Genomic DNA, 26,217 nt, shown 5'->3' with positions numbered 1-26,217 from the left:
TACTGAGTTACCTGCCTCAACAAATAGATGAGAAATTACCGGGCATGTTATCACACCGATGATTTGTGTGCCTAGAAAAAGCTAAAGAATGTTTCAAAGTACTTAGAACTCATCCTATGTTGAGATGCTCACCTGCTGTTATACTTTTTATATCAGATATTTTTTAAATATTAAAAATTAACCTACCCCCTGAGCAGATGACCACACATGAGACTGAATTGAACATCCTCTGTCCTCTGACACTCCTGTCCGGCCTCTGACCTCCCGTGGCCCGTGGGGCGTGGCTTCTCCTTCCCGCAGGGCTGTGGGCTGGCGCTGTGTTCACCGGCAGCATCGCGGCCCTCGTGGCAGTGTTAGGGTGGAGGTCTCCTCCCGGTTCACAGGCGGGAGACCAGGCTCTGGGGCTCCGTGACTTGCCCCCGGATCCTACGCGAGAGAAGGGGACCGGCCCAGATCCCTCAGAATCCCAGGGCGCCCCGGTCCATCGGGGCGTTTTCTATTAAAAGCAGGCAGCACTGAGAAAGAGCGACTGTGTCCGCATTTTCCCAAGAAAATACGGTGTGAGAATATTTCAGGCGCCTCTATCAGCAGTTATGAGGACACTTTCTGAGAGCCCTTGTGTCTCCAAGCAGCCCTCGCTGCCGCCTTGCACACAGCTACAGCGATGATGAAGTGCGGCTCACACGCTGGAAAACACTCACTTCCGTTCTCAGCTTCATTGTGTACCTCGTGCAGAGGGCTCGCAGGGCCCCGCCTGCCCGGGCAGTGCCGTGGGGGACGGCTCTGGGCCCTGGCCTGGGCTTAGGGGTGCCCATCGGGGCCCCCCACCCTGTTCTGGTGCTCTCTTCGGTGCACCCTGATCTCCTTTCTTCTCCAGGAAAGTAAGCCGGAGCAGGGCCTGGCTGGCGAGAGCCACAGCACCGGGGAGCAGCCGCCGCCGCTCAGCATGGCCACCAGGTACCGTGCCAGGCGGCTGGGGTGGCAGCGCCTTTCCGGTTCCAGGGCCAGGCACAGGCCTTGTGGGTGCTGCTGGCACAGTGCCCGCCGAGCAGCACGGCCTTGGACCCGGTGGACCCGGTGGACCCGGTGGACCCGGTGGACCCGGTGGTGGGCGGGGGTTCCCCCGGCTGTCGTGTGTGGAGGGACGCGGAGCAGTGTGCTAGGCTTCCCGCCAACCAGACGGAGATGGCCGCTCCCTTAGAGACTGGTTTCCAGACTCAGCGTCAGGCTGACGTGGTGGAATGTAACCAGCGCTCGAGAGCAGCGGTGACACTGGTGGCGGCGGTGATGGCCGACGGGCAGTCCCTTTCCTCCCAAGGACGTGGCCATCCCGCGCCAGGACTTAGGCGACTGCCTTTCTGCGTGGTGATGGGGGTCCCTGTGAGCCCGGCATCGGAGGCGTGAGATGTTGGTCACGCCGGCCAGCGTTAGCCGAGTTTCGTCTTCGAGTTGATCTGTCTGCGGGATCCGGGGTGGCTCTGCTCCGCGGGCAGTGCCATCGCCGCTTACGCTGCGGCTGCTGCGTATGGACAGAGAGCGGGTCCCGCACCTCCTGCCCTCGCCTGGCCTGGCCGTGCTCCCGGCGTAGGCAGCGGGATGGCGCTTCTTACTACTCAGCGGGCAGGGAACGCTCACAGTTCACTGAAGGCAGGATGCGCATCCTGATCCTGATCATCTTTGTGCCTGGGAGGCCCAGCCCGTGCTGACACGTGGCGGGCTCTTCGTCGAGGTGGTTGGCCGTCACTGAGCTGATGCGATGCCCCCAGGATGTTGTTGCTTCGAGGAGAGGTGGGCTCAGAGTTCAAGTCCTCAGCCTCCCTCCCGGCCAACGCCGTCTCCCAAACTGTCGCATTTCGAAGTTCACTGTGGGGAATAGAACACGGGCAGGTGGCAAGAGGAAATGGCCTGATTTCGCCTCTGCTCTCTGTGGGGCCTGATGACACTGTGTTTGAAGGTGACGCGCTTTATGTGAGCCGTTTAAAGAAGAGGCTCCCCCCGCACCTCCCAGCCCCAGACGGGGCGTCCGGAGAGCAGGAGCCTCGCGTGGGTTCTGTGCAGGCCCCCCGCCAGGCGCCTTGCTCCCGGGACGGCCAGCTTGGGGACTCCGGGAGGGGCGAGTCCTCCGTCTTCACTGGCACCACTGGGGGGTCCCGGGGTCCCTAGTTACTTGACATTGTGGGCGTGGAGAGGAGAGCCAGGGAGCTCATCAGTTGACGGGCAGAAATTCAGACTCCAGGCGCCTGTCCGGCGGCCTCGGTGGGGTGGGGGTGGAGGGAGCGGGGAATGTGCGCGCCCTTCCAGGCGAGGGGCTCCGACCCAGCTTCTCGGGGAGAGGGCCTCTGGGCGCCTCGTGGAGCGATGGTCGCTGGTGACAGGTCGTGGCTGGGAGAGCAGCCCCTTGAGTGCGAGAGCGTGCGGAGGGGTTTAATGGGCTCATGGGTACCCGCGGTGGCCTCTGGTGAGTGGCCACGCGAGGCAGCGCTCAGGGGAGGCCCCGAGTCCGCCATGGGTTCCGGCCGAAAGCGGTTTTCATGGCCACCCAGATGCATGTCCTCATTGGTGACGACATCACTGTGTTCTAGAATGAAGCAGGAGTCGTCCTCCAGCGATGAGGAGCACTCAGCCGCCAGGCCGTCCAGCGCCCCCCTGCTGCCCCTGCTGTCCAACGTCGGCTACAAGAAGACCCTGCGGCTCACGTCGGAGCAGCTGGTGAGCGGCTCGGTCCTCCCTGGTCTGCGTGTGGCCCTGGTCTGTGTGTGGCCCTGGTCTGTGTGTGGCCCTGGTCTGTGCGTGGCCCTGGTCTGCGTGTGGCCCTGGCCTGCGCGTGGCCCTGGTCTGCGCGTGGCCCTGGTCTGCGCGTGGCCCTGGTCTGCGTGTGGCCCTGGTCTGTGTGTGGCCCTGGCCTGCGCGTGGCCCTGGCCCGGTGGCGAGCCCAGCTGAGGCACGGCCACTCAGACTCGCGCGAGATGGTCTGGGCGTCCCTCCGCTCAGGCTCCCACTGCTTCCTGGCGCGCTGGCCTCCCAGAGCACCCGCTGCCCTTTTGGGATCCTGTGTCTCTGCCCCGATGTGCACGGTCCCGGCCGGCTCCTCAGAGCCGCCTCCCCTCGCCTGCTCCGACACAGCCCCGGACGCTCCTGTTTCACGTGCTGGGGGTGCAGCGAATTCACCCTGAGGTGTGGGTGATGGCCAGGCCAGGCCAGGTGTTTCGGCGTTTCCGCTGTGAGGGACGCGCGTTCCTCCCCAGGGCCCGGAAGGAGCCTCCGCCTGAGCAGGACGGAGCGAGCCCTGCTCAGGGCCCCGGGCACAGAGTCAGAGGCCCTTTGTGTACATGTGCCACCGCCTTCTTACCACTCATCTGCTGGTTGGTACGTCACACCACGGACTCCCACGCAGCAGTGAACAAGACGGATCCCTGACCCTGTGAGACGCAGGGACGGCCTGGACAGCATCGTGCTGAGCGAAATAAGCCAGTCAGAGAAAGACCAGTGTCACATGATCCCACTCATCTGTGGAGTCTAATGAACAGAATAAACTGAGGGACAAAGTAGATCCAGAGACATGGACGCCTGGGACAGACTGACCAATCTCAGAGGGAAGGGGGGGAGAGATTAACCAAAGATCTTTGCACATATGCACAACCCATGGGCAGACAATAGTGCGGGCAGGCCGGGGGAGGGGGCAGGAGTGGGGAGGAGGGGTAAATGGGGAAAGAAAAGGGGGCGTCTGTAACACTTTCAGCAACGAAGATAATAAAAAAATTCACCTCTTTTCCAAATAAACCCCAAAACTCCTAACCCCGCTTCTCGTGAAATGAGCCAGCAGCCCCTGCCCGGGCCGCCCCTCAGGAGGACGCGTTGTGTCTTCCAGAAAAGCCTGAAGCTGAAGAACGGCCCCAACGACGTGGTGTTCAGCGTCACCACCCAGTACCAAGGCACCTGCCGCTGCGAGGGCACCATCTACCTGTGGAACTGGGACGATAAGGTGATCATCTCCGACATCGACGGCACCATCACCAGGTGGGTCCGCCCGACCGTCACGTGACCCCTGGGCTGCGCCAGCCCCTCCGTCCTTTGCCTGTGGCATCGGGGGCCCTTCCCGCCCGTTGTCTGTGCAGGGGCTGCTCGGGGGTCCCCACCGCCTGGGCCCAGCAGCTCCTGTAGGGCTCGCTGGCCGTGCCCGCCCGGGGGGTGGCGCCTCACCTGTTCCCGCGGACGGGGCTGAAGAGCCTGCTCAGTGGCCTCTTCACGCCGGTTACGGTCCAGGCTCTGATCCTCGCTCAGGCGGGCGGGGCCCTTTGCGTATTGGCATGGCCCCTTCCCGTGAGCGTCTCCTGGGATTCGGGTTGGTCTGTGCCTCCTGGGCCCCCGGCCAGACCGTGTGGGTCCTGTTGGCAGTTTCATGAGGCATTCCTGGTGCGTGAGTTGGAACGGAAGTGTTCTCCCTTTTGCGACGCCCTCTTTGCTGTTTTTCTCATTTCTCTCCTTACGCAGGTCAGACACCCTGGGCCACATTTTGCCCACCTTGGGGAAGGACTGGACCCACCAGGGCATCGCGAAGCTGTACCACAAAGTGAGCCAGTAAGTACAGAGCGGGCCCCTGCCCCCCGACTCCCGCGTGCGGAGCACGGGATGCTGACGGCGGGTGACTGGCCGAGGGGTGTGCCTCCGCCTGGGCGTCAGCGGGGGTGGCGGCGGGAACCCCGAGGTCAGTACCCAGACAAGCAAGGAGGTGATTCGTGAGCCCAGACCGCCCGCGTTCCTCCTTGCCCAGTGGTCACTGCATGCCGTGGCGTGCGGGCCCTGGGAAGGGCTGGGGGACGACGAGGTAGGCACGGTCTCTGCCTCCCGGACCCCATACGACTCACTCGTGCGTGAGTGAGTCCAGGCCATTTCTTTGGATGTCACATTCGTGGTCGCCCAGAGATGCTTAGAGGGAGGGTTCGCAGCCGGAGACCCAGGAGGAGCTGCCGCTGGAGTTAGGACTGGCTGTTCCTCTTCCCTGGCACTGCTGACCTTGAACGGGGTCCCTCTTAAATGTGAGGCGCTGCAGGCAGGCTAAGGGAACCCGGCCTGGGAGGTCGCTGCTGGCCCAGAGATGCAGAACGCCCGGCAGTTCTCCTTGTTTATTTTTTGCTGAACATGATGACTTGTCTGATGTGGCCAGCCCGTGAGGAATGCGCTGTAGGCTGACACACCTGGTTCACAGAGGGTATTGATTGCAAAAGCTTGCTTGGTTATTGATGAAAAAGAATTGCAGCAGGTACAAGGGAAGGCGCGTGAAACTCTCACACTCAAATACGGTCACTAGAAGGATGTTTCCTAAAATACCTAGGCCGCTGAGCGAGCAGGTGCTTCGGGGCCACATTTGGACGAGAATTGTCTGAGTTTCTGCCTTATTCGGTGTAAATTTTTTATTCCTGTCACCGGAAGTCAGCGTCTGAGAGTTAGCAGGAGTGTCACCGTGTCCTCAGATGGACGAGCCCGTCGGGGCCTCAGGTGGGAGCCCTCTGCAGCCGGGACACTGAGAAGGGGAACTGACTGTTCCCAGGCTGTCGCTCCCCTCCCCTCGGGCCTCGTGTGTTCCTGCGGTCACCACCCCACCAGTGAAGCAGGGGCCTGTGACCGGGAGGAGTCGGGGCCCCTGGGTTCCGAGGTGACAGCGCAGCTCGCTGTGGACGCTCGGACCTCATCCCCATTCCCAGCTTGCCATCTCATCTCTGAAACGAGGACATAGGCTGGGTGACCCTGAGGTCACTGCGAGCCCAGACTGACCTGCCGCCGGGCTGTGCGGCTGCGGGCAGTGCGTGTGTGGGCAGCTGGGCGTGGCTTGCCCAGCCACACGTGGGTCAGAACCCTGAGCATTTACTAGTAGCTGAGGTCGCCAGCTGGCACCAGCCGCTGTGCCCGGAGCTGTCCTAGGTGCGGGCGCCTCGCCCCTCAGCGAGCCATGACCTCGTCAGAACAGGCAGCGGGGCCCCGCACAGGTCACGGGAGGTGTGGTGAGCAATGCAGAGCTCACAGACATCCAGGCGCAGACGGTAACTCTGTCCGAGGGATGAGGGACGGAAGGAGCTTCAGTGGGTGCCCTGAGCTGAGCCTGAGGGGAGGGCAGTAGCAGTGAGAGGAGGCGGAGACGGGAGCAGGTGGAGGGGGTCAGGGAAGGCCGGCTTCGGGGGGGCGGGGGTGTCAGTGAACCGGGAGGGTCGCCGGGCACCAGGTCGCAGAGGCCTGATGCAGCTTTCGGGGGAGAGTGTCCCTGCCGCCCACAGGTGTGTCGGAGCCGGTTCCGCTGCGTTGGCGATGGCCCCGGAAGCAGAACACTGTGCGAGATCAAACCGTGAAATGCATTTGAAAAGCACGTTTTGAGTAAAATCAGCATCTCAGACCCTGCAGGTGGCAGCTTGTAGGACTTTAATGTGAAGAGCTATATACAGAAAGTGATTGTTTTTTCAAAAAGCGTCTGCATTCATCAGGCAGCTAAAATGCAAAGATGTTTCATTGTACAGATTGCTGGATGTGCCAGACAAGCCGGTGCTCCTAGATTCCCGTTGTCCCACAGCGTCCTGCGTCTTGTTTTAAAGGACACGTTGTTAAACCATCTGAGACCAGCCCTCCAGCCTGGGGCCAGGAGGGGTGGGAAGTGCTGGTTTGTCTTTGCTCATCCACAGGTTTTTTTAAAAAAAACATATTTTTATTGATTTCAGAGAGGAAGGGAGAGGGGGAGAGAGAGAAACATCAACGATGAGAGAGAATCATTGATCAGCTGCCTCCTGCACGCCCCCAACTGGGGATCAAGCCCTCAACCAGGGCATGTGCCCTTGATCAGAATCAAACCTGGGGTCTTTCTGTCCACAGGCCATTGCTCTGTCCACTGAGCCAAACCAGTTAGGGCTCCTCCACAAATATTTACTGAGCGTCTATGACAGGGGTCCTCAAACTACGGCCCGCGGGCCACGTGCAAATATAAATATTGTATTTGTTCCTGTTTTGTTTTTTTACTTCAGAGTAAGATATGTGCCGTGTGCATAGGAATTTGTTCATAGTTTTTTTTTTAAACTATAGTCCGGCCCTCCAACGGTCTGAGGGACAGTGAACTGGCCCCCTGTTTAGAAAGTTTGAGGACCCCTGGTCTACGACATGCCAAGCAGTGTTCTGGGCCCAGGGTGGCAGCCACAGTCCCACCCTCAGGGAGCGAGGCTTAGTGCCCGGTGAGGGAGGGTGTGGTGTGTGTTTTATTAGATAGAGGGACAGGGCAGGGCCTCTGAGCAGAGACCTAGATGGGGGGTGGGGAGGGAACAAGAAAGCCGGCAGATGCGGGGAGCAGTGTCCCAGCAGCAGGGTCCGCACACACTTCGTCCAGCGCAGGAGCGAGTGCGGTGGGCGGGCCGGAGGAGCTGTGAGCGAACTGTCTAGAAGGGGAGCAGAGGTGGGCGTCCGCCGGGAGGCCGACCGGAGAAGGGGCTTTGGTGGTGGTTCCGCTTGGCTGGCTTTAGGCGGAGATGAAAGAGGTCAGAGTGCATGGAGGTGCCGACAGGACTTACCCAGGGGAGAGGGCTGGGCTCGGAGCTGGCGTCAGGCCTGTGGAGTGGCAGGTGACAGCGGGGCCGTCACCGAGGAGCCGGGGCCAGGGCAGGACCCGTGCAGGTGCAGGCAGGCTGGGCAGTTCGGTGCCACGGCCTCAGGGTTCATGGGGTGAAGCAGGGGAAACCCCAACCGACCGATGTCCCCTGAGGCTCACACGGCGGAGCGGCCCGTGGTCAGGCGGTGGACCATGGCCGCCCGCGCCTGCGGAGCTCTCCTGCTCCATGGTGCGTGGGGCGGGCGGACAGGGTGGAGGACGGGGTGGAGTGCAGGCGGACGGACGGGCGGACAGGGTGGAGGGCGGGGCGGGGGGACAGGGTGGAGGACGGGGTGGAGTGCAGGCGGACGGACGGGCGGACAGGGCGGGGGGCAGGCGGTCCCGTGCGGTGGCTCAGCGCGCCGGTCTCTTTCAGGAACGGGTACAAGTTCCTGTACTGCTCCGCGCGGGCCATCGGCATGGCGGACATGACGCGGGGCTACCTGCACTGGGTCAACGAGCGGGGCACCGTGCTGCCCCAGGGGCCCCTGCTGCTGTCCCCCAGCAGCCTCTTCTCCGCCCTGCACAGGTAGGCGCTCCCCGCCGGCCCGGGCGGCCTCTCCCCTCCCTGAGGGTCGGCAGGAACAGCCTCCTCACGCTCTTCCCAGCCACCTGCCCGCTCCATCGTGGGCACCGGGAAGGTCATCCCCAAATGCAGGCGGCCTGCCCGCTCCCTTCCTGGTCCCCAGGGCTCTGTGGACAGTGGACGGGCTGATCCTGGGCTCAGTGTCATGTGACGGTCTGTGTCCTGCCGCCGCCTCTCCCGTGTCTCCACTTGGCAGAGGGATGCTCTCCCCTTTTCTGGGGGGGCCGCCCCTCCCACTCTCTCCCCCCTTTCCCTCCCCACATTGTCCCTCCAAGTCTTAGAGAATCAACTTGCAGTCCATCTCATCGGGGACCTAGGCCGGGTTCCATGGCCTTGTCCCAGATGCCACCGCTCACCTGGCCCCGTCTCCCGTTTTCACCCTCCGGTCACTTCATTCTAGTGGACCTGCCGCTGACCACTAGCCAGTCTTTGAGTGCCTCCACCCTTCCCCCCCTCGGCTGTGTTCGAGGCCGCCAAGCGGGCTCTGGCCTCCCGGGAGGCAGAACCTGCTGAGAGTTTGATTGAAGTTACGGCGAGTCTGCAGGCGGATGAGTTTAGGGAGACTCCCGCCTCCTTGGGACCCATCTTCCGGCGCAGTCATGCGGGGCACTTCCTCGTTTACTCAGGGCCTCCCGTACGCAGGTCCGAGTGTAAGGTCGCTAGGACTCAGGCACTGCGTCCACCAACGAGACGGGCTTCCGCTTTGCTGACGCCTTTCCTCTTTGGGTGGGCTTTGAGGGTGTGCGGGCTCCCGGGTGCTTCCCTCCCTCCTGCTCTGGAGGCCGCTCCTTGCTCCCTGGTGACTGGTCGAGGTCTCGGGTGAGGTCACGTGTCCCGAGCCTTTTCTCTGGGGAGACTTGAAAGTAGGGGTTCCCTCCCAGCCTAGTGCTTTCCTGGGAGAGCGGGGCTGACCCGCACACGTTTAACCTCCCAAGACCGGTGTCCTCGGGTCCCGGCGTCTTGGAGGGTAAGGAGAGCCTGACGCGATGGAGCGAGTCCTCGCGCGCTGACCCGCCGTGTGTTCATTTGTTTGTTTTGACAGAGAGGTGATTGAAAAGAAGCCAGAAAAGTTTAAAGTCCAGTGCTTGACAGACATCAGGAACCTGTTTTTCCCAAACACAGAGCCGTTTTACGCTGCTTTTGGAAACCGGCCGGCTGTGAGTAGTGGACGGGGGTGTGGGCTCTGGGGGTCCTGCCGGCTGACAGCAGCCACGGGGGAGGCTGCCCGGAGTGGACGGTGGGAGGCCAGCCCCCGCCTGCCAGGAGGCGCCGGGAAAGCCAGCTGCCTCCGCCCGAGGCGGGGAGACTCCCCTTGCTCACGGCCTCTGGCTTTCCCGCGGGCGGGCTGGTGCGTTTCCGTGTGAGGCATGAGATGTGGGACTAGACACATTAAGTTCGGAACCGCTTGCTGAATTGGTAAAACAGGAACACGGAGTAGGATTAGCCGCTTCCTCCCACACGGGGACCACGAAGCCAGCCCTCAGCCCCGCGGGGAGTCGGTTTCCAGAGCAGAGCAGCCCCCGCTTACCCGCGGCTTCGCTCTCTGTGGCTTCAGTAACTGATCAGCCGCAGTGGGAAAATGCTCCATGGAAACGTCCGGAAGTAGCTCACAAGTTTTAACTCGCTCACCTTTCTGAGCCGCGAGATGAAATCTCCCGTGTCCCACCCCACCCACCCCCCTGCCCGGTGTATTCACACTGTGGATGCGCCTCGCCCATTAGGCCAGTCACTCGGCGGTCAGGTGATCAGACCGACGTGCGGTGTTGCAGTGCTGGGGGCCAGGTCACCCGTTTTACTGAGTAATGCCCGTTCACGCCACTTTCCCTGTTGCCGTGCACCGCTGCACTTGCTCCGTTATCCGGGGTTATTATTGTTCCTGTGCCTCAGTGTCAAGTACACGTAACCAGAGGTGCGCGTGCACAGGGACAGTGTGGCCTCTATGGGCGGTGTGCCCTCCGAGGTTTCAGGCACCCGCTGGGGGCCTGGGAGCGTGTCCTCTGAGGACCAGGGCCCGCCGTGCTGTTCCACACGTGAGAGACACCCCGTGGGATTGGGTGTCGCTGCCCCCGTTTGCTGGAAAGCTCAGCGTTAGAGAACCGAGTCGGGGAGTAACTTCACATAAGAAAGTTCTACGTGTGAAGAAGACGGGCCAGAGAGCGACCTTCAGGAATGTCAGGGTGCAGGCGGCTCACTGGGGGGTCCACCTCTGACCCCCTGGCTGCATAGACCCGCACGGTGCCCAGGGGGAAAGCTGGTGTCACGCTCACACTCAAACACTCTTCCCACACGGGGAACGTAGTGCTGGTTCGGGAGACGGCGCAGCATCGCATCCCATCGGGGAGGTCCTGTGTCTGTATTCACCACGCACTCCTCCTCCCCGACCCTTTCCCCAACGCAGGACGTGTATTCGTACAAGCAAGTGGGAGTGTCTTTGAACCGAATATTCACCGTCAACCCCAAGGGCGAGCTGGTGCAGGAGCACGCCAAGACCAACATCTCCTCGTGAGTCCGCGCCGGCCAGGGTCCCCGCACCGGCCAGGGTTGCCTCGGCCGCCGCCGTGGCCAGGGTGATGTGGGAGTGGCCTCTTGTGTTCACGGCATTCCTTTGGGTCCTTCGGTTGCCTATATTTTAATCTTTAATCCCTGCAAGGAAAATATGCTCTCACTCCTCGTATTTTTGCCCAAAATGTAGTGTTTGGACAATCTGGATTGAATCAGGTCCCCTCTGGGTGGAACATGGAAACCGGCGGTTACATGCTGCTCCGGAGTGGAATTGAATGAATTTGAAAACGAGTGGTTTTGATTTGCCAAGTTGGGTCGAAAAGCCTAGAAGGCGAATGAAAAGGGTAACCAAATGGACTCTCACATGACACTGTAGTTAAGGATGAGGCGCATTCTGGCCTGGGCGCCATCTCACAGAGTCACTGCTGCGTGATCGTCCCGGTTCCTCCCGGGGTTGTGGTCACGCCGTTCCCGGAGGCAGAGGGCTGGGTGGGGGGCCTGGAACGAGGCAGCCTGGGGGGCTGCAGACTCTCTCTCGACCTTGACAGCGCGTTCCGAGGCGGGCCCACCCTGCTGGCGAGCGGAGACCTGCTCCCCGGGGGTGCGGCCGCCTCCCCTGGCCACAGAACTCACACGCATAGGTCTCAGGGCAGGAGGAGGTCTGAACATTGGCTTCAGTCCCAGGAAAGATAGCCTCTCGCTGTGAAGGGAGATGCTTTGTGTCCTGCGAGCTCGATGCTCTCAGAAGCCCTGGGAGGGCCTTGGTGGACACACACACTCCTTCTTGTCTAACAAGCCATCTCATGCCCCGGGCAGGCCGCTTCCTCGAGGCGGGTGTTGGGAAAGCCCCTTTCGGTTCTCAGCAAATGGGTGCCGGAGAGGGACCCGGTGGCCGCGAGGGGCTCGGTGTGCAGAGGGGCCCGGGCTGGTCACGGTGTCGGGTGGGAGGCACCGGAGCCTGAAAAAGCGTCAGCGCAGCAGCTTTCTTTTTGGAGCACAGGCCACGGAAACGAAGATGCTCCGGCCTCTTGGGGATCACAGAAGCGAGTGAGGGGCCTGCAGGGAGCACTGAGAAGCAGGGCCTAGTTCAAGTCCATGCTCGGAACTGAGCCCAGGGAGGGAGAGCCGGCCCCAGGCTCCAAGCAGGAAGACGGGGGGCAGGGGGGGGGGGATCCGTTTCCCCAGACCAGGGCAGCGGAAGGTCCAATCCATGTCCTTAGCCCAGGGCCCAGCGCCTTCCCACTGCACAGAGGCCTGGGCTCGCGATGCTCCAGAGGCCGATTCCCTCCCGAGACGCGCACATGTGAGCTCTGCAGGGGCACTGCCTCCGCTGCTGACTCCTCTTGTCCTGCAGCTCCGTCTCCGGGGTCCTTTGTGCCCGGGGCCTTCTCTCATCCTGCTGGCGCTCCCTGCGGCCTCCTGCTGATGAGTGAGGGCTATTGCAGAGCGCCCTCCCCTCCGCAGCGTCAGCCCCGGGGTCCGGCCTCAGGCCCGTGGGTCTCTCCTGGTTTCCGAGCTCGGCGCGGGGAGCGTGGCAGGTGCTGCCCTGGGCGGGCGTCCCTGGCGGGCGGTGACCTAGCCGTGTCCTTCCAGGTACGTGCGGCTCTGTGAAGTGGTTGACCACGTCTTCCCGCTCCTGAAGAGGAGCCATTCCTCGGACTTCCCCTGCTCCGACACCTTCAGCAACTTCACCTTCTGGCGGGAGCCGCTGCCCCCGTTTGAGAACCAGGATGTCCACTCCGCCTCGGCGTGACGCCCCGCAGCCGCCTGCGTCAGCCAAGACCGGCCGCCCATTAAAGGATCGGTTGTGGGAGCCCAGGAGGGAGCTCGGGAGCCATGTGCGGTCATTGCCTGAGGGCAGGGAGCTGGGGTGCACCCTCCTGCCCGCTCCCCGGGGCTGGCGTTTCTAAGTCAAGTACCAGGGTGCACATCCTGGACGAGGAGTTGGGTGCACATCCTGGGGTGGGGGGGGAGGGGCCTTTCCTCGCTGTGGCTGAAAGCCAGAGGCCACGCTGCCCTGTCTGCCTGCGGGCGGCCTCATCACTGGGCAGCGTGTCCCTGTGAAGCCCAGCAGAGCTGGCGCCTGGTCCCTGCTGGGGACAGTGTCCCCCGAGGTCGCCAGGTGCGTGCCATGTGGAGAGGGGCACACGTCCCCGTGGTGGCTCCCACCCATCTTCTGCTCCCCGTGGGGGTCGGGGGTCGGGGGTACATGTGGGGTCATGTGACCCGGATCTGGGGTCTCTGAAGAGCCTGGCCCTGTGGGTGTCCCTTGCAGTATTTGCCGACGGTCTAGTTTTAGGTGACAAGCTCTTCTTTATACTCCGGTTCGAGAACCGACGTCACTGGCACCCCCTCCCCCCGCCCCCTTTTTGTGGCTCACGGCTGGACTATCTATGCCTTAATGCACCTGGCAGGCGTGTTCTCTGGAATGTGCTTTGTCCAGCTCCCAGTAACTGCGAAGCCTTAAGCTCAGGCCCGAGGGAGTGTGAGGGGCAGTGTTTCCCGTCAGGCCGGCCCTCGGCCGCGGCCTCGCCTCCGGCAGGCGGAGCTGGGCATGCGGCTGGCACGGAGCCGATGCCACACGGCTGCGATGCCAGTTTCCACGGGAAGCTCTCAAACGAAGCTGCTTGGTTTTAAGAAAATCGTTTCAAGAAGTTAAATTATATTCTTTGTAGATATTATTTATTACTTTACTCTGGTTATTGTTTTAAGCATTTAGTCATAGTCTTTCTATGATAACGGTCACTGAAATATTAAAAAGATTACGTTAGACTACCCAGAGCCTTATTCTCAAATCTCACCACACCGACCTTTTTATTTTCCTCAGCTTTTCCCACTCAAGTCAGGGCACGGCCCGTGGATGAGTAACGGCTGGAGGGCCATTCTTTAAGCCATGGGGAGATGGACTCTCTTGTTTATATAAACAAATTATCGAGAGAACAATTTGAAAAGTTAGAGAGTTATTTTGGTAAAAGATTTTGCTTTATTTTTGGAAGTATTATTTTTGTAAAGAGCGTTTTCCTCCGGTGGTTGGAGCGCTTTCCCATTCAGATGCTGTTAGAGTCCTAGGAGGCCGCACTGTGGAGCAGGCGATGGACTTGACTCTTTCTGTGAAAGAGACACAGGTTGCCCGGCAGGCGGCAGGCGGCAGGCGGCAGGCGGCGGCTCCGGGACGAGGCCCCGTGGGAACGGCTGTGGCCCCACAGAAAGGCACCCCCATTGCATAGAAACGTGCACGCACCCACCGAGCCCCTCGGGAGGCACGAGATGTGATGAAACACAAGACATGATGAAAGCTCTGGGCTTGGACACTGGCCACTTTGGAAGCTACACTCATTCTTTCTTCCGAGGGTGTTCGGGGTGAATTGTAGCTGCTGTGACCTGAGTCTCGTTCCTCCTCCACCGGAGAGCGAGGCTGGGAGAGGGGGCACCCCCTCAGGCCATCGCCCCCCCAGGACGAGCAGCGCCGGCCGCACCACCTGCAGGTGTGAGCATGTCACCTGGGGCGTCCGCCCCGCGGCACGTGACCCTGGCACGCCTGCCAGAGAGTGGCCCTTGGATCTGGGTCCAGTTCAGAGTGACCCCCGCCCAGGTCACATCTGTAACGGGCACACCGGCCGCGGCTCGGGAACATGAGACTTGCACGTGGGGGACATGCACACGTGTGCGTGTGGTCTTGTGTGTGTTCACAACCACCGCCCCGCACCCCGCGGGCGGGCCGTGCTGAGTGGGCCTGCGGAGAGGAGTCCCTCAGAGGGGTGTCACCGGGGTTCCTGCTGTGACGGAGAACGCAGGCCTGGTGCACGGAGACATGAGGACGTGCAGAGACTCCCCTCTGCCGCGTTGGGTGTGGCTCCCCGCTTTCACTGGTGCCGCTTACAGCACCTCCTGTGCGCGTATGTGCTGGGAAACGATACGCATCATTGTGATACTCCTTGTGTTGTGCTGGATGCAGAGCTAGAAACTTGGAATAAAAGAGACCCATGAAAGGCTTCTGAAAGTCAGTGTGAAATTTATTTTATTTATATTTTGTTATTGATCTCAGAGAGGAGGGGAGAGGGAGAGAGAGAGAGAAACATCCATGATGAGAGAATCACGGATCGGCTGCCTCCTGCACGTCCCCTACTGGGGATGGAGCCTGCAGCCCAGGCCTGTGCCCTGACCTGCGTCATAGGTCGATGGTCAACACCTGAGTCACGCGGGCGGGGCTTGTTTTTCATTTTGGACCAATCCGAGCCCTTGCCTCGTTCACCCACGTCCCTTGAAAGCCGTCGCCATTCCTCTGGGTGTGTGCCTGGTTCCTGTGCCGGAGACATCCTCTTGACCAACCTGTGCCAGTCGGTGCTTTTGGGACAAATGTAAGAGCCGTGGTCCCTGTATGTGTAAACGCTGGCCGCCAGGGCACCAGGCTGGGCTGCTCGTGCGGCCAGACCCAGCGTCCCCCTCCAGCGTCTAGAGCAGGGGTGGGCAAACTTTTTGACTCGAGGGCCACAATGGGTTCTTAAACTGGACCGGAGGGCCGGAACAAAAGCATGGATGGAGTGTTTGTGTGAACTAATATAGATTCAAAGTAAACATCATTACATAAAAGGGTACAGTCTTTTTTTTTTTTTTTTAGTTCATTTCAAACGGCCGGATCTGGCCCGCGGGCTGTAGTTTGCCCACGGCTGGGCTAGAATGAACGCTCGCGTGCATGGGAGGCACAGCAGACCCTCTCCCCCGGCTGCACACCGCAGACTCACTCCCACACGTTTCCGACGGTCGGCTCTCCCACCTGTACAATGAAGGGAGCCTGACTCCGTCGTCGTGGGCCCTGAGATGCCCACGGCCTCCCTGGGGCACCGCCGGGCGACGCATTCTCCTTTGCATGCGCAGGCAGCTCTCGCACACAGGGAAACTTCCACGGGTGGAATTTCTCCAGGCCTCAGCTGCCAACACGCGAATACGTAAAAGACTCCGTATCCTGGCTTTCAAAGCCGACACCCCCCACCCCCTCGCCCCACCTCCCAGCCTCGCCATCCCTTTCTTCGGAAGCCACGGAACACTGACAAGGGGCCATGGGCTTGGGTCCCTGCAGGAGGTCATGCGTGAGCCGGGGCACCACTCAGGGGCGGGAGAAGAGGCGTGCAGGGCAGCGAGGCGGGCGCCTTTGAACAACAGAGAACCTGACTTCTGGAACCTGCATGTGCGCTTCTAACAGGAGCGCTGCCCCAGCTGCTGCTCCAGGACAGCCACCAGTCCCTGCCACCCAGTCCTGGGCCGCCCCCTGCACGCCTGTTTTGTGTCTAGACCAGAGGGGCGACGTGAGAGCAGGGCGGCCGTTCCTGTGGCCTCCTTCCCGCCTCTGGCCCCTTTTCCGCTCCTGCTGCAGTCGAAGGAGGCAGGTGTCACCCCCTTGCACGAGGGCTTGGTGCCTGGAAGGAAACCAGACAGAAGTTGGCCCTGGCCCCGGCCAGTTTGGCTCAGTGGATAGAGCGTCAGCCTGCGGACCAAAGGGGGTCCCGGGTTCGATTCCGGTCAAGGGAGTGTACCTCGGTGGCAGGCTCCTCCCCGGCCTAGGCCCTGGTCAGGGGTCGTGCAGGAGGCAACCAATCGATGTGTTTCTCTCTGCCTTTCCCTCTCTCTCCCACTCTCCCTAAAAATCAATGGAAAAATATCCCCAGGTGAGAATTAACAACAAAAAGTTGGCCCTGAAAGCCAGTGGCTCCCCATGGCCACCGGGGGGCACACTCCATTTGGTTTGGAGGCAAAGCCTTTGAAAACATGATCCAGGCTTGATAGAGGCCCCTCCCGGGGCACCAGCCAGGTGAGTGGTGGGCTCCTGCCAGGGGAGGGGAGGAGCGCCTTCCCCCGACGGCCTGGGCACCACGGGGCCTCCAACTGGCACCTCTCAAGGTCAGCATCACCGACTGGCGTGGAGGAGGGAGGTGCTGGCGGCTGTTTGACATTCAGGCCCAAGATGGGTGGTTCCCAAAGCGTAGTCTTGGGGCCTGCAGTGCCTGCATCCGGCGGCTTGTTAGCAATGCAAGCCCCTGGGCCCCACCCGGGACCTTTCGCATCCACTGGGTGTGGGGCCCACCTGTGTGGATACATCCTCCCAGATGCCGGTGCTCGCTCGGCTTCCAGAGGCACACTGAGGCCCGGGCCCTGGTCCCCAGGAGCTGCGCATCCAGGGGCAGCTGGCATCTGACTCGGGCCTGGCCAGGGCGACAGAAAGGACCTGCTGAAGGAGGGAGGCCCCTGGAAACCCACGCGGGGGTCCCCCGAGTCCCCAGGTGTGCTGAGCCCCTGGTGCCGGCAGCTGGCCAGAGCCACCTTCCTGGGCATCTTGGCGGCAGCAGGGCCTGCCTGGGAGGGGAACTGCGTGCGACAGGCCGGGCCGGGCAGCCCAGCGCTTGGAGCCGGAGGACCCGGGCTGGGCCCAGCGTTGGGACGGCTCTCCCTCCCCCACATGGTCGGGGCCTGGAGGGGCTGTGCTGTTGCCCGGGATCCTTGCATGGGGCAGGAAGTCCATTCAGCCCGGCATGGCTTTTAATGAGTTCTGCAAGCAAGTGGCCTCTTCCGGTGACTCATTCTGCCTTTTGTGCACCGGAGGCTGTGGTTTTAAGTTTCACTTTGGAGAGTAACCACGCCGCCGTTGCTGCTTTCTCCGCTGCTGGAATCCGGGCAAGTTACAGTCATTGCGCAACCAAGAAGCGTGCACGCGGGCGGCCCGTCCCGCTTCTGCTCTGATTGTAAAAACATCCTTTTCCAAGACGGACGACGGGCCCGAGCGAGGGAGGCCCGCTCTGCAGTTTCAAGGAACACATTCCTTTGGGGATTTGATGTGTTTTCCTTGCAGAAGTGGCCGGGCAGTTTCGCTTTTGTTCTTTGTCTTCTTGATTCGTATTTCAGGACGATCCTAGAAATAAACAGCACGCAGTGTTGGGCGAGCGAGGCGGCTCCCCTCCGATTCCTTGAGAGAGACTTAGTTCCAGGCGAAAGTGTGTGCTCTTGCTCTCAGGTAGCACAATGCCAAGGTAATGACGGCGGAGACAGGTTTTATGCAGCGAAATCGTCTTCATGTGGATTTTCCGCGGAATCGGAGTGTGGTCCCCGAGAAGGCGAGCTGCTTAGGATCAGACAGACGTGTTCAGTGGACAAACACCATGGGACGTTTTCCTCCAATTTGAATGATAGTCATCTTCAAAAATCTTCCTGTGGAACTGAATTATGCTTCCACAATTTCACTTAAATACATTCAAACATAAGACAGTGGCCCTTGTACAGTTATAAAACCAAAATGGCCCTGGCTGGTTTGGCTCAGTGGATAGGGCGTGGGCCTACAGGCTGAAGGGTCCCAGGTTCGATTCAGGCCAAGGGCACATGCCTGGGTTGCGGGCTCGATCCCCAGTAGGGGGCGTGCAGGAGGCAGCCGATCAATGATCCTCTCTCATGATTGATGTTTCTATCGCCCTCTCCTTCTTCCTTCCTCTCTGAAATCAATAAAAATATATATTTTTAAAAAGTGGTACGTTAAAGGTGGGCAGGTGCAGGGACAGGAAGGCCAGTGAACTGGGAGGGCACTGGGAAGGACGGAGCGGTGGGTGTTATCAGGGTAGGGGGGGGCCTCCTGGGCGGGGGTGGGGCTGCTGGACTCAGTCTGGAGCCATAGCTGGGCCTTGTCCAGCCGGGAACAGGGCGAGGACCAGGGTGTGAGGATGGTGGCCTGATCCCAGGTGGCGGGCACAGATGGGGAGACGTAGGGCAGCTCCGATGGGGGAGGCCGAGGCCCAAATCTAGGCCACACTATGGGGGTGGGGAGAGCCCAGGAGTCCATGATAATTCCCACGTGCTGGCATGGACACCGGTGCCCAGAGGCGCCCCGTCAGAATGACAGCTGTGGCTGATGCTACGAGAAGTATTGGGAACAGAGAACTGCTGTAGCCAGTGTGGCTCAGTGGATAGAGCGTCGGCCTGTGGACCAAAGGGTCCCGGGTTCGATCCGGTCAAGGGCACATGCCTCGGTTGCAGGCTCCTCCCCAGAGCACAGGCCCTGGTCGGGGCTCGTGCAGGAGGCAACCAATCGATGTGTTTCTCTCACATCGATGTTTCTGTCTTTCCCTCTCCTACTCTCTAAAAACCAATGGGAAGGTATCCTCGGGTGAGGATTAACAACAAGAGGAGCGGAGAACCTGCCAGGCCTCAGTGACGGGGCCCGTCGGCCGTGGCTGGACGGTAGACCTGACGGGAGGGAGGGATGTTTAGAAATCACGGGTGTCCTGCTCGCTTCGGCGGTACATACACTGGAATCGGAACGACGCAGAGAAGATTGGTCCCTGCGCAAGGAGGACACGCACATTCGTGACGCGTTCCATATTTTAAGAAAGATCATGGGTGTCTAAGTCCCACCTCAGACCGATGGGCTCCCGTCTCCGAGTCGCCAGCTGCCCCTGGGCTGCGCGTGGCTCAGAAGCGCCGACGTCATAACCTCTGGTTCTCGCAGATGTGAAGGCCCCAGACTGAGATAAAGACCCTTTGCGGGGGGGTGGGGGGAAGGCGCTGTTGGGCAGGGGTGTTCCATCTTCCTCTCTTTGCACACATACCTTCTCTCAGAAACACTGTTCACTTTGGTTGGGAGGTGGGTGTGGTTCCCCGCGCCACCAGCAGATGGAGCCCAAGAGCCCCGTGCCAGGACCCAGCACCCCGTCCCCCCACCCCTACCCCGGCTTCCTCTCTGCCTCACTCCAGCCCCTCCCGCCCCTCCCTCTTCGCAGTCATCCCAGGTCCCAGGCAGAGAGGCGCACAGAACACTGCCTGTCAGCAGGTTCCTGGAAGGTCACGCGGACGATGCCTGCTCCTGGGGAGGACTGGAGGGCTCTGTGTTTCTGTCTCCCGTGAATTGCATCACCGGGCAGCCTCTTGGCGCTGTTCCTCAGACGCCTGTGGTTTCCAGCCCTTTCCCAGTTCCTCTGCCTCTGGGTCCTTGCCAGGCCCCTTCTGGCCAAGGCAGGATGTCCAGGGGTGGCGGGGGCCAGGGTGCTGGTCCCGGCCCAGCCCTTTCCATGGCCCCTCCCTGTGCCCATCCTGTCCCCCCTCCCAGAGCTGGAACAGAGTGGTCCTGGGGACAGGAGACCTGACACTGCTGGGACCCCAGGCGACTGCCTCAGCCCCGAGCCCCACATCCGGGAGCCTTGCCCAGCGGGGAAATGAGCCTCCCCTTCGAAGTCTGGATCTCACCAGGGCGCAGCCCCTGGGAGCCCGCCTCTCTCTGACCACACCTGTGCGGCCGGTGGCAGCTCAACTTGTGCCAACTCTTTTTAAAAATTTACTTTATTTTATCTATTTATCTAACCTTTACAAACTCTCTAACTAAGGAACTCCCCCCAACTGGGAAGCCATTTGTTTTGCTGGTGTCCTGGGATGGTCCCAATTTATTTATTTATTTATTTTTAAAATATATTTTATTGATTTTTTTACAGAGAGGAAGAAAGAAGGATAGAGAGTTAGAAACATCGATGAGAGAGAAACATCGATCAGCTGCTTCCTGCACACCCCCTACCTACTGGGGATGTGCCCTCAACCAAGGTACATGCCCTTGACCAGAATCGAACCCGGGACCCCCCAGTCCGCAGGCTGACGCTCTATCCGCTGAGCCAAACCGGTTAGGGCCCAATTTATTTTATTATTTTATTTATTTTATTTTATTGTTCCACCAGAGGATATTTTTCCATTGATTTTTAGGGAGAGTGGAAGAGAGAGAGAAAGGCAGAGAGAAACATTGATGTGAGAGAGACACATCGATTGGTTGCCTTCTGCACATGCCCCGACCAGGGCCCAGGCCAGGGAGGAACCTGCAAGTAAGCTTCGTGCCCTTGACCGAAATCGAACCCGAGACCCTTTGGTCCGCAGGCCGATGCTCTATCCACTGAGCCACACCGGCCAGGGCTAGTCCCAATTTCACATGCGGACCTGCTGTCCCTGTAGCAGGCCCTAGGACCACAGTCTTGATGTTTTGTTGGAGGAGCGTGAGTCAGACCACCCGGAGGCATAGAGCATGTGGTGCAACAAAGCCCCCTTCTCCTTGCTCATCTCCCTTGCCGTGTGCCGAGCAATGTGAGCTGTTATGCGGACGGAGAGAAAGAAAAATGGACCTTGTCTTCACGGAGCCACTGGGCAAGGAGACCCGAGAAGACAGACACAGGCCTGGTGGCTGGAGTGAGAGGCGCTGTGGAGTAGGTAGAACACGTGGGTCCAGACACAGAGAGAGGGAAGCAGAGTGGCCGCTCACCATCACCCCTAGTGGCCCAGGTGGGGAATTTGTGTTTCCTGCTGTCTCCGCTGCTTCAGGCTCTGAGTCTGGAGGCCTTGGGTCCTATGATGTCGTTAGAGCCCATGAGAAAATGGATGATGCTGGCCGGGCTGGCGTGGCTCAGTGGTTGTGCATCGACCTATGGACCAGGAGTCACGGTTCGATCCCGGGGTTGTGGGATCGAGCCCCAGAGTGGAGTGCGCAGGAGGCAGCCAATCAATGATTCTCTTTCATCATTGATGTTTCTATCTGTCTCTCCCTCTTCCTCCTCTCTGAAATCAATAAAATATATTTTAAAAAAAGAAAATGGATGATGCTATAGTGTAGGGGAGGCTGCGGTGCCTGACATAGTTTGGTGTAATAGAGAGATCGTGGAATTTTCAGTCGGACAGACCTGGAATCCTACCTTAGCTCTGTGTCTGCTAACCAGGTGGGAAAGACTGAATGTCTACGTCCCCCCAAATTCCTATGTTGAAACCAAATCCCCAATGTGATGGTGTCAGGAGGCGGGGCCTTTGGAGGTAATTAGGTCACAGGGGGGCAGCCATCACGAATGGGGTTAGCGTCCTTATAACAGGCTCCAGAGGGCACCATCCTCTCCCGGGTGAGGACACGGAGAGAGAAGGAAGCAGTCTGTGTGCCGGCAGGCAGGCCCTCACCAGGCAGCGATCTACTGCTATTTGACCTTGAACTTCCAGCCTCCAGAACTATGAGAAGTAAGTTTCTGTTGTCTCTACGTGATAGCAGCAGCACGGACTCGGGCGCCAGGTGAGTTGGGGGAAAGCGTCGCCCACCCCGAGCTTGTTTTCTCCACCTGTGGTTGTGCTGTGCTTGATTCGCAAGCACATTGCTGGGAAGGAGTGAAAATGTAGCAAATGGTGATGGAAACGGGAATGACACAGGTGCATGGCGGGTTGAGGGTGCGACTGAGAGGGGGGCCGGCTGGGAACCCTCCTGCCCGGCTCACGTGAATGCGCGTGTCTGTAAATGCTGCCCGAACACTACAGGTGACGGTGGGTTTTGCTGAGTGAATGCAGAGCACAGGCAGAATCTGCCCTTTCTTGGTCCTTCTGGCTGCTGGAATGATTACAATGACCTAAGACAGGTTAACAGGAGACAATAATCATACCTAATCACGTATGCGCATATGGGGGTTCCAAAAGAATAGGCGCCCCAAGAACAGTTGAGATTTATATTCCATCTTGAGCTAAGGAGAAGGGGGGGGGGTGGATTGGAACTTTAGAGGGCAGAAGGCAATCCCCATGGCGACGGAGAAGCCAATGTTCGGTAAGTGAATGTTTGCCGGGCTGGCTTTGCCAACGGGCACGGAGAGGGCTTTGATCCAAGGCCTTGCCAGGTCCCTCTGTCTGTGCTGCGCTAGCACAGCCAGGTTAGGTGAACCTGAGGGGGACGGTGAAGGATTACAGAAGACAGACAAGAAAGCTGGCGCCAGATGGGACGCTGCTCTCTGATGGAGAGACAGCGCCACGGCCTGTAAGCCAATTATTTTATTGCCAGATTCCACGAGGCAAAGGGCGAGATCAAGATCTTTACAATGTTCTCGCGGGTTTCGCATCTACTCAATTACATGCACCTGATTAAGCTTTGTTTACTTGCTGCACCTCCCACAGCCGATATCACTCAGCCACGTGGGACCACAGGTTCGGACCATAAGGTCAAGCTTACAGCCATAGCCTTTGGCCATAATTGTGCTGGGACTTGCATGTGGCTTTGCCACGAGAGTATTGTGGCCTCTCATTAGTCCCAGGCTTGAGCCTGTCCAAACGCTGTAGCCGCTCTCCACATCTATTCACTCGTCCATGTCACACTGTAGCTCTCTGTGACATCACCCTTCTGGGAGCAGGTCCTCAGTTTACTTCTTTTAGGCCAGTGGTTCACGTTAGAATCACCTGGGAATCTTTTTAAAATCCTGATTTCTGGGAGGATGAGGCCCAGAAATCAGGATTTTAAAAAGATTCCCAGGTGATTCTAATGTGCAGCCAAGGCTGAGAACCACTGTTTTAGGCAGTTAGGGGGAAGGTCAAAGCTTCTTCCTGAATCCCTTGTTTCTTAAAAAAAATAAGCAGCTTAAAATAATCAATATCACAAAGAGGCATATTTTGGGGCAGCAAACTCTGCCCCCTTCCCAGGTGAGGGTAAGAGAGATTGTGTCGGTGACAAGGTTTTCCTGGTGACGGGGTGCGATCCTGGCGCTGGGAATCGCATCGTGCCGATTTTCCCAGGCACACAGGGCTCATCTGTTTTTCTCAGGAGGCACAGCAGCCCGTAAACAGCTCTTTGCTAATGCGCCATGAAATGGGCTGGTCACAAGATCAAGTCTTCCCCTCACGACTGGCTACGTCGGAGCAAAGAAATCAGAACCGCTGCCCCTAAAAGATTCCCTAGCGGCTGCCATAGTTTGGCTTCCTAAACATACCAGTGACTTGGCGGTTTTCCTAGAACAGGAGCGGGACCCATCGCCCGGGGCTCTGTCCTGCCTGTTTGGGAGACATGCCCATTGGCCACACTCATTCTGGGAGAGAGCGGTGGCGAGCCGGTCTCTCATCCCTCACCTGCGCGGCCAACCTGGGTGGGCCCTCCCTCCAGCTGGACAGATGCATCCGCTCCTTGTCTAAAGGACACTGTGAGCTGAGACCTTACAGCCAACAGCTCGTCCGCACCCCACACCATGAAATAGCAGCTTTATTGGATCCATTCTTCAGGACATTGGGAAATAATGAAAAGCATATTGTGTAACCAAGATATGGTACATTTCAGTGCACACAGGTCCAATGGCCTTCTGGGTTTTCCAGCAAAGTGTCAATTACTTAGTAACAATGGAGTGAACCGAACTGCTAGTCACTCCAAACAGCATGGCCATTATTCACTTAATGCAGAGCCCACGGGAGATGGCTCCAGCATGGAAAATGCATTATGGGAAGTTAGGCAATGGCTCAACTTCTCCAAAACATTTGTTTGCAAATTCAGGAAGTGGGAACACCAGCAAATCTCGATTTTAATGGGCCTCACAGAGATCCCAGGGTAATTCTTGGTAAATTAAGAGGTGGTGGTGGTGGCTGGGGTGGGGGTGGGGGGGTGAGAGGGGGGCTGATTACTATTATTATTGGTAAACAAGAGGGAAAAAAACTTAAAGGTTAATAAAGTCTGCAAAGTACCTGTGAGTTACTCCCTTATTTGTAACTTGCCACCCCCCCATTTTAGACAGATGGTGGGGAGCTCACGGATGAAAATGTAGTGAGCGCACGTGACGCGTCTTGAGCTAGTAAAGGATGTGATCTGATGTTGTTTTCATAGACGAGGAAGTAGAGACTTAGGGGAAGTGACGTCTGAGTTTCTGGAACAAATTCGGATGCGGTCAGAACCCCAACGAGGCCTCAGGCTCCCAGCCCGGGCTGCTCCCAGGACCCTGCACCGTCTCTCCCCGCTCACCTGGGGGCAGAGGCGAGGCCTTTCTTCTTGGCTCTCACCTGGAGGCACCTGCTTTGAGCCTGACAGGGTCTCCTCTTGGCATCAGTGCTGCTGGTCTGAGGCAGGAGAGGAGAGTGGAACTGAAGAGCGATTGTCTTAGGTTGAACGGCAGCCGAGAGCTCACTCGTCTTCTCCCTCCGTTCTCACCCAGATGGTCCCCTCGGACTATTTAAAAAGGGAAAATCTAAGGGCGCGATGTGACCATCGCTCTCCCCGTTACGTTTAAGCGGACATTTCTGAGTCCTGCCTGTGACGGTGGAGTCCTGCTGAACGCGGCTCTGGAACGCCGTCTGGAAGGGAAAGGCCGGAGGACTGGACAGTAGAAATGCAGTTGCTCATAAGTGACTTCCTTGGCTTATTGCAGTGAGAAAGTTAGCTGACAAGAGTGAATCTTCAAAGAATTAATTTACGAACCTACACGTCCAACACTGCAGCCTCAGCGGAAAGAGCAGAGAAGCGGAGAAAGTGCTGAGCGCGGGGAAGTCACCGATGGCCTCTGCCTCGCAGGGCGGCCAGCTGCGTCAGCATCCGGAGTGAGACTGTGGCCCTGGGGGACGGTCAGCATCCGGAGTGGGGTGGCCCTGGGGCACGGTCAGCCTCCGAGACGGGACTGCGGCCCTGGGGATGGTCAGCCTCCTGGAGCAGGGACTGTGGCCCTGGGGGACGGTCAGCCTCCCGGAGCGGGGACTGTGGCCCTGGGGACGGTCAGCATCCGGAGCGGGGATTGTGGCCCTGGGGGATGGTCAGCATCCGGAGCGGGGACTGTGGCCCTGGGGGATGGTCAGCATCTGGAGCAGGGACTGTGGCCCTGGGGACGGTCAGCATCCGGAGCGGGGACTGTGGCCCTGGGGGATGGTCAGCCTCCCGGAGCGGGACTGTGGCCCTGGGGGACGGTCAGCCTCCCGGAGCGGGGACTGTGGCCCTGGGGACGGTCAGCCTCCCGGAGCGGGGACTGTGGCCCTGGGGGACGGTCAGCCTCCCGGAGCGGGGACTGTGGCCCTGGGGACGGTCAGCCTCCCGGAGCGGGGACTGTGGCCCTGGGGACGGTCAGCCTCCCGGAGCGGGGACTGTGGCCCTGGGGACGGTCAGCATCCCGGAGCGGGGACTGTGGCCCTGGGGGACGGTCAGCCTCCCGGAGCGGGGACTGTGGCCCTGGGGACGGTCAGCCTCCCGGAGCGGGGACTGTGGCCCTGGGGACGGTCAGCCTCCCGGAGCGGGGACTGTGGCCCTGGGGACGGTCAGCCTCCTGGAGCGGGGACTGTGGCCCTGGGGGACGGTCAGCCTCCCGGAGCGGGGACTGTGGCCCTGGGGGACGGTCAGCCTCCTGGAGCGGGGACTGTGGCCCTGGTGATGGTCAGCCTCCCGGAGCGGTGACTGTGGCCCTGGGGACAGTCAGCCTCCCGGAGCGGGGACTGTGGCCCTGGGGACGGTCAGCATCCGGAGCGGGGACTGTGGCCCTGGGGGACGAGTCTTTCAAAGGAGCCACACTCTGTGAGAGAGCAGCTTGCCTGCTCAGGGTCCCATGGGCAGGGCTCTAAGATGGCACAGCCAGTGCCCAGGAACCACCTTCCAGAACCACAGCGAGCTGCAGAGCCAGGCTGGTGCTTGTACCACCAAGTTCTTGATGCCGCTCAGGAGTGTGGTAAGTGTTGACGTCAGCCCATTGCGGCGGCTGCAGGCAGGAGAGCACATTTTTAAAAACACTTTTCTGAGCCGCAACATCCGCTCCTG

The 26,217-nt window shown here is 59.7% G+C and overlaps 1 protein-coding gene and 1 pseudogene across 7 annotated transcripts in view; both read left to right on the top strand.

Moving 5' to 3' along the window:
* Positions 1 to 14,706, top strand: part of LPIN1 (lipin 1) — a 74,511-nt gene extending 59,805 nt beyond the window's left edge. For all 7 annotated transcript variants that reach the window (XM_059660516.1, XM_059660520.1, XM_059660515.1 and 4 more), the window contains 8 exons: positions 878 to 957; positions 2,583 to 2,709; positions 3,869 to 4,017; positions 4,492 to 4,578; positions 7,995 to 8,147; positions 9,247 to 9,361; positions 10,603 to 10,706; positions 12,300 to 14,706. In XM_059660516.1, the coding sequence (XP_059516499.1) occupies positions 878 to 957; positions 2,583 to 2,709; positions 3,869 to 4,017; positions 4,492 to 4,578; positions 7,995 to 8,147; positions 9,247 to 9,361; positions 10,603 to 10,706; positions 12,300 to 12,459 (975 nt within the window). In that variant the 3' untranslated portion in view covers positions 12,460 to 14,706. The remainder of the gene's footprint in view (positions 1 to 877; positions 958 to 2,582; positions 2,710 to 3,868; positions 4,018 to 4,491; positions 4,579 to 7,994; positions 8,148 to 9,246; positions 9,362 to 10,602; positions 10,707 to 12,299) is intronic.
* A 4,263-nt stretch (positions 14,707 to 18,969) lies between these two features.
* On the top strand, positions 18,970 to 19,069 carry LOC132213995 (U6 spliceosomal RNA; annotated as a pseudogene).
* The last annotated feature ends 7,148 nt before the right edge of the window (positions 19,070 to 26,217 follow it).

This window comes from Myotis daubentonii, chromosome 12, assembly GCF_963259705.1.
Source record: "Myotis daubentonii chromosome 12, mMyoDau2.1, whole genome shotgun sequence".
Taxonomy (NCBI): domain Eukaryota; kingdom Metazoa; phylum Chordata; class Mammalia; order Chiroptera; family Vespertilionidae; genus Myotis; species Myotis daubentonii.
This window is presented reverse-complemented; position numbering and strand designations above follow the sequence as displayed.